This window comes from Momordica charantia (assembly GCF_013281855.1).
Source record: "Momordica charantia cultivar OHB3-1 chromosome 6 unlocalized genomic scaffold, Mcharantia_2.0 BLBB01000006.1, whole genome shotgun sequence".
Classification (NCBI taxonomy): Eukaryota; Viridiplantae; Streptophyta; class Magnoliopsida; order Cucurbitales; family Cucurbitaceae; genus Momordica; species Momordica charantia.
Window position 1 is genome coordinate 8,427,713 of NW_028275164.1, and position 11,555 is coordinate 8,439,267.

The 11,555-nt window shown below is 47.8% G+C and overlaps 1 protein-coding gene across 1 annotated transcript; it reads left to right on the forward strand.

The window, feature by feature from the left end:
* Positions 1-8,402: 8,402 nt before the first annotated feature.
* Positions 8,403-11,097, forward strand: LOC111021434 (pentatricopeptide repeat-containing protein At3g62890). Its single transcript, XM_088124901.1, has 2 exons — positions 8,403-9,106; positions 9,809-11,097. Exons 1-2 carry the CDS (start codon positions 8,453-8,455, stop codon positions 11,003-11,005), a joined length of 1,851 nt encoding a protein of 616 aa, XP_087981027.1. The 5' UTR covers positions 8,403-8,452; the 3' UTR covers positions 11,006-11,097.
* The last annotated feature ends 458 nt before the right edge of the window (positions 11,098-11,555 follow it).

An 11,555-nucleotide genomic window follows, 5' to 3' on the forward strand; every position in this document is an offset into this window, starting at 1 on the left:
TCAGTCCGGAGATAAAAGAAAGGAGTTAGCTCGTGCAGCCAGGCACGAGGTGTGCATCATGAGGGAGCAGAGGCCAACCTGCCCAATCACCTTCGACAGTACAGACTTAGAGGAGGTGCACCTGCCCCACAATGATGCACTTGTGATCGCTCCCTTGATTGATCATGTGGTGGTCAGGAGGGTGCTGGTAGACGGAGGCGCATCTGCTAACATCCTGTCCTTACCGACCTACCTCGCCCTGGGATGGACGAGGTCGCAATTGAAGAAAAGCCCGACACCGCTGGTTGGGTTCTCTGGAGAATCGATCATCCCGGAGGGTTGCATCGACTTGCCGGTCACGCTTGGGCAGGACCAAACTCAGGTCACCCAAATGGCCGAGTTCGTGGTAATTGACGGTAAATCGGCCTATAACGCCATCTTTGGGAGACCCATCATCCACTCATTCCGGGCCCTTCCCTCGACACTTCATCAAGTTTTGAAGTATTCCACCCCCAATGACGTGGGCACGGTCCGAGGAGAACAGACCGCTTCGAGGGAGTGTTATGCCTCCGCACTCAAAGGCTCATCGGTCTGCGCTCTTGAAACTCTCGCCAGTAGGGATGGGACGCTCGAGTTCGAGGCCGACCTGCCGAGGAAGGAGTTTGCCGCACCCACTGAGGAGCTCGAGCTTGTTCCTCTGCTTAGTCCCGAGAAGCAAGTAAGCATAGGAACCAAGCTGGGGGCCACCGACAGAGAAGAGCTAATCCACTTCCTCAGATCCAACTCGGATGTCTTTGCGTGGTCTCATGAGGACATGCCAGGCATTGACCCGAAAATTATGACGCATCGCCTCAGCATAGATCCGTCATTCCGACCTGTAAAGCAAAAAAGAAGACCTATAAACAAAGAGCGGAGTGATGTAATTGTTGAGGAAGTTAGCAAACTTTTGAAAGCTAAATACATAAGAGAAATTTCGTATCCCGAGTGGCTCTCCAATGTTGTATTAGTTAAAAAATCTAACGGAAAGTGGAGAATGTGCGTAGATTTTACGAACTTAAATAAGGCATGCCCGAAGGATTGCTTCCCACTGCCGAGCACGAACTGCTCACCTTCATGGACGCCTACTCTGGGTACAACCAAATCAAGATGCATGTCCCAGATCAAGATCATACCGCATTCATAACAGACCAAGGTCTGTACTGTTACAAGGTCATGCCCTTCGGTTTAAAGAACGCAGGAGCGACCTACCAGAGAATGGTGAACAAAATGTTCGTCAAGCAGATCGACCGGAATATGGAAGTGTATGTGGACGACATGCTCGTCAAGAGCAAGCAGTCGAAGTCGCATCTCTCCGATCTGACCGAAGCCTTCGAGGTTCTGAAGACATATCAAATGAAGCTCAACCCAGCTAAATGTGCCTTTGGAGTCTCTTCGGGAAAATTCCTTGGCTTCATGGTGAACAACCGGGGAATCGAGGCCAACCCCGAAAAGATTAAAGCCGTGCTCGAGATGGAGGCACCTAAGACGCTGAAGCAGCTTCAGTGCCTCAATGGCAGGATTGCGGCTCTGAACCGGTTTGTTTCAAGATCGACAGATAAGTGCCTTCCTTTCTTCAAAGTCCTACGAAAGAAAGGGCCGTTTGAATGGACAGCGGAGTGCGAACAAGCATTTCAGCAATTGAAGAGCTACCTCTGTTCGGCACCTTTGCTCGCCAAGCCCATGCCGGGGGACAAGCTCCAATTGTACTTAGCAGTGTCTGACAGTGCCATCAGCTCGGCCCTAATCAGGCAAGAGGAAGCGCGGCAAAACCCGGTCTACTACACAAGCAAGGCTATGACCGAAGCCGAGACTAGATACCCTCAGATAGAAAAGTTGGCTCTCACTTTAGTCACCTCGGCCCGACGGCTTAGACCATACTTCCAAGCCCATACTGTGGTGGTGCTCACTAACTTGCCCCTAAAAAACATCTTCCATAAGCCAGAAGCTTCTGGACGCCTGATGAAGTGGGCAATGGAGCTAAGTGAATACGACATTCAGTTCGAACCTAGAGCTGCGTTGAAAGGGCAAGCAGTGGCAGATTTCATAGCCGAGCTCACACCACCTTCCGAGCTGAGCGAGTCCGACCTACCGTGGACAATCTATGTCGACGGATCCTCCAATGAGAAGGGGTGCGGGGCCGGGGTCCTCTTGCTCGGACCAGGAGGCGAGCGATTTGAGTATGCCTTGCGGTTCGGCTTACGGACTTCCAATAACGAGGTTGAGTATGAAGCATTTATTGCCGGTCTACGAATCGCCAGAGCATTTCGGGCCTCTTGTGTTAAGGTCTTCAGCGACTCCCAGCTGGTTGTGAGCCAGATCAAGGAAGAGTACCAAGCCAAAGACTCCCGAATGGAGAAGTATTTAGGCAAGGTCAGATCGTACCTCGCCCAGTTTCGAACTTACGAAGTAAGCCGGGTTCCCCGAGCAGAAAATTCTAATGCCGACGCCTTGGCCAAGTTAGCATCAGCGTACGAGACCGACCTGGCCAGGTTGGTCCCCGTCGAGATCTTAGATAATCCCTCGATCTCAGAGCCAGATCTGATGGAGATCGACACTCCAGAGTCCTCATGGATGGACCCAATTGCGGACTTCATTAGGGGCAATTCACCACAAGACCCCAAGGAGTGCAGAAAGTTGGCAAGGCGAGCAGCTCGGTTCGTGATCCGAGGTGGACCATTGTACCGACGCGGCTTTTCCCTGCCTCTATTGAGATGCCTAACCCCTGAAGAGGGCCTGTACGTCCTCAGACAAATCCACGAAGGAGTGTGCGGCAATCACTCCGGCGCCCGGTCGCTGTTAGCCAAAGTGATCCGACAAGGATACTATTGGCCGACCCTCAGCCAGGACGCCAAGAAGTTCGTTAGAACTTGCGACAATTGCCAACGCTACGGAAACATAATCCACCAACCTCCCGAGCTGCTCACCCCCATCTCGGCCCCGTGGCCATTCACGCAGTGGGGGTAGATATCATTGGTCTTTTCCCTTTGAGCAAAGGCCAGACCAAATTCGCTGTGGTTGCTGTGGATTACTTCACAAAGTGGGCCGAGGCCGAGGCGCTCACCCACATAACGAAATCCAGAGTCACGTCCTTCGTATGGACAAATATCATATGTCGCTTTGGTATACCGCAGGCCATTGTGATAGACAATGGGAAGCAGTTTGACAACGCCAAGTTCAAAGACTTTTGCAGCAAGCTTGGCATAAGTCACCTTAGCTCGTCCCCCGCACATCCGTAAGCAAATGGACAGGTGGAGCCAGTGAACAAGATCATCAAGCGGGGCATCAAACTTAGACTGGACTCCAAGAAAGGCAGGTGGGCCGAGGAGCTACCAGAGGTTCTATGGTCGTACCGGACAACCCAAAGAGAATCGACGGGTGAGACCCCGTTCTCCCTGGCCTTCGGCTCCGAAGCTGTAGTCCCGGTTGAGATCGGCATGCCATCTGACAGAGTAGAGCATTACGAGCCTACAGCAAATGAGGAAGAGTTGCTCCTCAACCTCGACTTGTTGGAAGAAAGAAGAGCAATGGCGCAGCTATGCCTGGCGGAATATCAAAGCAGAATGGCCAGACACTACAACGCCCGCGTTCGACCTCGAACCTTCCAAGTCGGACATCTGGTCTTAAGGAAGGTCCAAACCCATGTGGGTGCCCTTGACCCGACCTGGGAGGGGCTGTTTGAAGTCAAGGGAATAGTCCGACCTGGGACGTACGTGTTGGCCGATCTGAAAGGAGACGTCCTCGCGCACTTATGGAACGCGGAGCACCTGAAGCGTTATTATCCTTGAAATGCCGAAATGGTTTTCAATGGATCTGTAAAAACTATTTCAAAAGAATTATGATCGGAATAAACGTGATGATTTAATTTCATGATTCCGAGTTCGACCAGAAATTAAATGGGGGTCATGGACTCCCACACGATCACATTCCAGCAGCCGGTTAAAATCCAATCCTCCAAAACCTAAGGGTACGAGGTGCGATGCCAAAACCACTGACGAACCTAAAATTCAAACCTTCAAGGTAAAGGGGCGATGTGAAAAGTTCAAACTGATCAAGCCTCCGAACTTGAGGGTACGAGGTGCGATATGAAGAATAGGTACGGACTTAGGATTTTAGCCTTTTAACGTTTTTAAGTTAAGGGTGCGATGTTAACAAATCCAGAGTTGGTGCAATGCATTGAACACTAGACAGAGATTCGAATTCAAAATTTCAAGTATTTTTTAAGGCGCGACCTCAAAAGTACGAGGTGCGTGGTGACATTGGCTTTAGCTTAAAGAAAAAGCAAAGAAAGGAAGGCAACAAAGTAAGAACAAATGGGAGCCTCTTTATTGAATGGAGAGCAGAGCCAAGGCTTATAGACCTTGCAGCTCTGCGCTGACACTTACAAACAAAGAAGAAGAGAAGAAAGACAGAGAAAGGCCTCATGAAAGATGATCGCCTAAGAGCCTGCCTGAGGAGCGCCCTCCTGAGTGGTGCCAACCTGGTCCTCTTCGAGATCGGAGTAGTCAGAGTCCAGATCTCTGACATACTTATCCACCAACGCTTGGGGGCCAGGGGTGTCGCCAGGCCCAGACGCCCACTGCTCGGCATACCTCTTTTTCAGACCACTGAGATCGATCTGAAGGTCAAGCATGTCGGAAGCAATGCCCTTCATGAGGAACTTGAAGCCCGCGTCAGAGAAGTCTTTGGCAAATCCATCGAAGTCAGGATGTTGCCTAAACGATTCCTCCAATAGGACTCCATTGCTGAGACGCTCCTTCGCCGTCTCCAGCTCGGCAGTCGCATGCTTCAGCTCCTTATCCTTCGCTTCAAGTGCCTGGAGCATGTCGTCATTCTCCTTCAGGAGTTGGAACTTCTCCTTCTCCAAGCCCCTGGTGATAGCATGGGCAGCTCGGAGCTGGGCCTTGCGTCTGTCCTCTTCCTACTTCAGCAGCTCGGCCTTGGTCTCCACCTCGGCCTTCAAAATTTCCACCTTAGAGTGAGCCTTCAGCAGCTCATCCTTCATGGTGGAGGAAGCAGCTTCCAAGGCAGCAGAGAACTTCTCTTTCTCCCTCGCTGCCAGAACTTCCCTCCCATCCAGCTCGGCCTTTACAGCCAGAGCCGATTGAATGGAAGCAACAAACGCCTGAGAAAAGGTACAAAGAAGAAAATTAGACCGAGCTACCTGTTAGGTAAATTAAGCAAAAATGGAGACACTAGTCTTACCTCAGCGGCGTAGTCGATGGTCCTCTGCAGAACGGACCCTGGGTCGCTCACAAATTTGGACGCCCTCCTTAGGCAGCGGTCCAAACTTGCGGCTGAGATGCGGGACACCTGGTCCCTCACCCCAGAACTTGACGGCTCAACTCTGAACCGTGTCGTCACATCGGACGTCCCGCCCATCCTGGCCTCAGGATCGTCCACCCGATCTGCGAAGCTCGCAGGCAAGACCCCACGAGCTCCGACCTCCAAGGGGGAGGTCGTCTTCTTCTTCTTCCTCCTTCGCTTCAGAGGGACTTCCTCCCTCACCTCCTCGCCCAAGGGCAAGGCGTCCACCGCCTCGGTCTGATCCCTGGGGCGCTTCTCCCTCGAGGGACCCCCAGAAGACTCCAGCTCGATCACTGGGGCTGGATCTTCCGAGGCTGGCCCTACCACAGTAGGAGTGGCAGGTTTCGAATTCTGGGCGGCCTCAAGAGCATGGGCTCGGCCCTTGGACTTGCGTTTCACGTTACTCGCAAACCCGCAAACCATGGCTGAAAAACAAAGGAAAGAAATCAGCACAAAGTTAGAGGAAAAGGAAGGGGTAGCAAGCTCGGCATACCTAATTCGGAGTTCGGCCTTAAGGATTCAATGGGACGAACTGCAGGGTTGTAATCTAGCAGCCCAGACTCAAGCAGCAGCTTGTCGGTCACCAAGGTTCCGACCTTCCTACCCCTCGGAAAACGCTCCTTGTAATATTTCAACGTGTCGAAGGAGGCTTGCGTAAGCTCGGGGACTGGTCGGATTGAAACTGCACGAAGACAAAATTCGAGTTAGACTTGAATGACAGGAAAGAAAATCACAAAAAGTAAGAACTACTCCGTACCTAGGTTCCCAAACCTAGTGGGGACGTCAAAGAAGGAACGACCTGACTCGTCTTTTGCAAGCCATTCTCCAGAAGCGTAGAACCACTTCCTCACCCATCCCTTGATGGAGGTCGGCCCCTTAACTATACCGCCTGCGCCTTTCCTTGCTCACATATAGAACCGATCAGGCTTCTTAGCTATCCTTTTCGCTTCGACGCACGCGAGGAGCTGGTCTACGTCCAACAGCTCGGCCTCTTCACTATCCCGAGCTCGTAGCCAAAAAAGGATGGCCAAAGCGAAAATGACACCCCACCCATTGGGGGCCACTTGAGCCGGAGCCAACCCAGTCCGGAAGAGAAATTCTTGGACAAAAGGGTGAAGGGGAAGTTTGAGGCCGTACTCAAACATTTTGAAGTAGAGAGTGACCCATCCCTCTGGAGGATTGTCAGCTCTCTCCCCCCTCCTCCGGAATCCTGAGGAGGATGTTCTCAGGGATAGCGAACCCCCTACGAAGGGATTCGAGGTAGTGCTCAGGTATCCTAGAAGGGTATTCCAAACCCTGACCCGAGGTGGAGGCATCACTATCCTCCCCGTCATCGGAGAACCTAAAGTTTTTTATCTCCTCGAGCTCGGACTCTAACCTACGAGCTAAATCCTCATCGGATCCTAAGTTGCTGCTAAAAGAGGACGACATGGCAACTACGTTCGAAAGAGAAAGTGAGGGAAGAGACCGACCTACCAAGGTTCGAGCTGCCTTCAGATCGAACTCCAAGAATTCAGGGAACGTAAGGTATGACCTGAAGGATTGGGGACATTTATAGCCCGTCGGAAAAATTTTCCCACCGTACACGTGTAATCAACGAGCGGCTAGGATCCTCCCTAAGATCCGAAGCGTCGGAATATTTGAATATTCAGACGATAAATTCACCGCAACGGTTATATTTTCCCACGAATAGGAAGTCGCCACGCTTCCAAAGCAAGTCGAATGAACTTCTCTGCCAGGTCAAGATCGGACCAGACAAAAAGGGGGCCAATGTTTGGGGAGAGAATACCCTGGACACGTGGAGGACCCCTATTGGTGCTCCAAGATGACTCATGAGTCATGCCCAGCTCGGACGGCCGAGATCACCGCCGCTAGCGTTGACAGATGCTAAGTATGAGGGCCGAGGTGAACCTGGCCGAGGTCCGACCTACCGGGATGCTCGGTGGGGGCCGATGTGAACTACTGTCAGCGGCGTGATTATCGGGTGTAACCGTCGGTCCCGAGATTACAGGGTGTAACCGACGGTCCCGAGATTACCGGGTGTAACCGTCGCGAGATTAGCGAGACTACCACCCATAAGTAGAGGACCTCACTCCGCGATCAGGTACGATGATTTTCTGACCTCGAACTAAAAACTGGGAATCCGACCTATACTGACTTGATCGTCGGAGTGCTCACCTTTTTGTGCAGGTCCGCCCAAGTATCCAGATCGGTCCGGAGGCCGAGTTCGAGCTGCGACCTGAAATACACTGTTGTGCATATCCTTGCATAAACATCAGGCATGTCCTCGTGAGACCATGCAAAAACATCCGAGTTGGACCTGAGGAAGTTGATCAGTTCTTCCCCATCAGTGGCCCCCAGCTTGGTTCCTATGCTTACTTATTTTTCAGGACTAAGTAAAGGAACAAGCTCAAGCTCGTCTGTTGGTGCAGAGAACTCCTTTTTGCCTTCTCGGGGTAGGTCGGCCTCTGACTCTTGCTTCTCAGCACATTTGGCTTGTTTTTCAAGGGCGCATATCGATGACCCCTTGAGTGTAGAGGCATAACACTCCCTTGACATCTTCTGCTCTCCTCGGACTGTGTCCACTCCATTGGGAGTCGAGTACTTCAAAATTTGGTGAAGTGTTGAGGGAACAACCCGGAATGAGTGGATGATAGGTCTCCCAAAGATAGCATTGTAGGCCAACCTGCCGTCGATCACAACGAACTCGCCCATCTGCGTGACTTGTGTACATTCAAATACATTACTTACCTAGGTTTCAATCCTCACCCTTTATTGAACCAAGAAATAGCCAAATTACACGAGTAATATCTGTATTTTAAAAAATGGATAATAGATCAAGGACCTATTAAATAAAAATTAAAAGTTTAAGAACTCATTACTTACTTGAAAAGCTCGGGGACCTATTAGCCATAAGTCTCGATCGATAGTTTAAAGACTAAACTTGTTATTGAAAAAAAAATCATTCACCGAAATAGACATTTTTTAAATTTCGGACCAAAATGAAAATTTTTAAAAGTCTTATTTTTATGAAAAAAAAAGTCTTAAAAAAATGGAGTTTGAACTTAAAAATATTCAAAACCAATGACGAAATGCAGGCACCGCGCCATTGCTGCCCGCGGTTAAGAAAATGAGACGATGCTATTTCAGCTCTAGGCTCTTCTTTCTACTCGATTCCTGCAAATCAATCGACCAAATCAAACAAACCCACGCCCAATTGATCACCTCCGGCCTCATCCTCCGCCCCATCCCCGCCAATAAACTCCTAAAACTTCTAACTTGCTCAAGATTCACCTTTTTTTCTTATGCCCACATGGTGTTCGACCATTTTCCTCAACCAGATCTCTTCCTCTACAACACCATCATCAAGGCCCACGCCCTTTCCCCCACTTCCGCAGCAGATTCATTCACAACGTTTCGTTCTCTGGTCCGCGACCTTAGGCTATTGCCTAACCAGTACACCTTTGCCTTCGCCTTCAAGGCGTGTGGCAATGGCCTCGGGGTTTTGGAAGGGGAGCAACTTCGTGTTCATGCCATCAAATTTGGGCTGGAGAGCAATTTGTTTGTGGGGAATGCGTTGATTGGGATGTATGTGAATTTGGGTTATGTTGCGGATGCTAGAAGGGTGTTTGATTGGAGTACGAACAGAGATATGTACTCGTGGAATACCATGCTTAGTGGGTATACGAGGTTGGGGGAAATGGATCGTGCTCGGGAACTGTTTGATGAAATGCCCGAGAGGGATGTGGTGTCGTGGACAACACTTATTGCTGGTTGTGTGCAGGTAATTACATAAAAATTGAAGTTTATTAAATTACAAGTCGAGTCTTTGAACAATTGAACTTTCAGGTTGTATCTGTTTGGTTCATGTAGGTTTCTATTGGATATATGAGCTTTTATAGCTCAGTCTATCTTGTCTCTATACTTTAAAAAAATAATAATAATAATAATATTATTAGGGTTGTGAATTTTTAATTTTGTATTTATTAGCTCTTACTTTGGATGATTACATGACCTCCTAATTGGATTATTTAAAGATTACATGGGCATAGAATTGATGACAGGACTTATTAGACATAATATTGAAAGTCAGAGACCTACTAGAACCTTTTTAATGTTTAGTACAAGATAGACAAAACTTTCAAAGTCTAAGGGCCGATAAAAAATTTTAAACTATAGTGACTGAATTAACACAACTTTGAAAGTTTAGTATCAAACTTATAGTTTAACCTCACTTTATTTTAGTTTAATATTTCAGGATTGTAATTATTTCTTGATTACTTACAGTATAACGCTATGCCATTTTGAGAAGCCATTTTACTCTCTTTGTGAGACAGTATTTTCTCTGTCTCGTTACCTCAAATATGCCCCTGCATCCATGAGGAAAACAAATGGTAAGAAATTACTCAGTATAATGTGAGTTGGGATTAGTTCTAGCAGGGATTATTATGCTTCAAAAAGCCTGAAACATGATCTTCTTCCATAGGTTGGTTATTTCATGGAGGCTTTAGATGTCTTCCACAAGATGCTCCAAGGAGGCGCAAGCCCGAACGAGTACACATTAGCATGCACTCTTGCAGCCTGTGCTAATATAGTGGCATTGGATCAAGGAAGATGGATGCACGTTTATATTCGAAAGAATGATATTCAGATGAACGAGCGGTTGCTGGCCGGACTCATTGATATGTATGCAAAATGTGGAGAGTTAGAGTTTGCATCAAAACTTTTCAACAGTGATCATCAAGTGAAGCGAAAGGTTTGGCCATGGAATGCCATGATTGGTGGGTTTGCAATGCATGGGAAATCTAAGGAAGCAATTGATGTTTTTGAACAAATGAAGGTAGAAAATATTTCTCCTAACAAAGTTACATTTGTTGCATTGTTAAATGCCTGTAGTCATGGAAATAGAGTTGAGGAAGGAAGAGACTATTTTGAATCAATGGCAGGTCGTTATGGAGTCGAACCCGAATTAGAGCATTATGGATGTATGGTGGATCTACTGGGACGAGCTGGGCACTTGAAGGAAGCGGAAGAGATCATATCGAGAATGCCTTCGACGCCAGATGTTGCTATTTGGGGTGCCCTGCTTAGTGCTTGTAAAATTCATAAGGATATTGAAATGGGAGAGAGAATTGGGAAAATTGTTAGGGAGTTGGATTCTGACCATCTTGGTTGCTCTGTTCTATTAGCTAATATATATTCCTTGACTAGAAATTGGAATGAAGCCAGGACATTGAGGGAGAAGATTGCAGCAAGTGGCAAAAAGAAAACTCCGGGTTGCAGCTCCATCGAGTTGAACGGGACTTTCCATCAATTTCTCGTTGGTGATCGGTCTCATCCTCAAACAAAACAGCTCTATTTGTTCTTGGATGAGATGATCACCAAGTTAAAGATTTTGGGGTATTTCCCTGAAACGAGAGAAGTTTTGCTCGATATCGATGACAACGAGGACAGAGAAACAGCTCTGTTAAAGCACAGTGAGAAGTTAGCCATTGCCTTTGGGTTGATGAATACAGCACCTAAAACTCCAATTCGCATTGTGAAGAACTTGAGAGTATGTGGGGATTGTCATCAAGCAATAAAGCTCATTTCGAAGGTCTACGATAGGGAGATCGTTGTTCGGGATCGGATTAGGTATCACCATTTTAAAGATGGAACTTGTTCGTGTCACGATTTCTGGTAGTGTTGATTCTGTACATTCAGGTACATTTACTAGCAACTTCATTGACAATATTTAGAAAGAAGATCCTTTTTGCTACTTCTGTTCATGGTAAATTGTTTAGCATCTAAATGATCTAGCCTTGTGTAGAAAATTTCATGTACATTATTAGTCTAAATGATCTACGCTTCAAAGGAACTTATAACTGCCACTAAAAGCATTCTAAGACAAATAAACCCACTCTCACTCCTCTTGTTGGAACTCGGCAAAATAGTCTCGTAACTTTAGAAGAAGGGGTGCCTCCTCACAATCGGGGTCCCTTCGGACATCTTGTAGTCCAAATTGCCACAATATTTTGTGAAGTATTTCAAGTCTTTCCTGGCCATGTGCACTGACAACACTGATTGCTAGGTAAATTTATGATCGATTATAGGATAGACTAATCTGAACATAACTCGAATGGTTAAGGTATATATATTTTGGTCTAAAAAGTTGAAGGTTCGAATTTTCAACTCTTATATAGACATGCAATTTGACCTAATGTGGTTTAAACTAAGCTCCAAAGATATGGAGA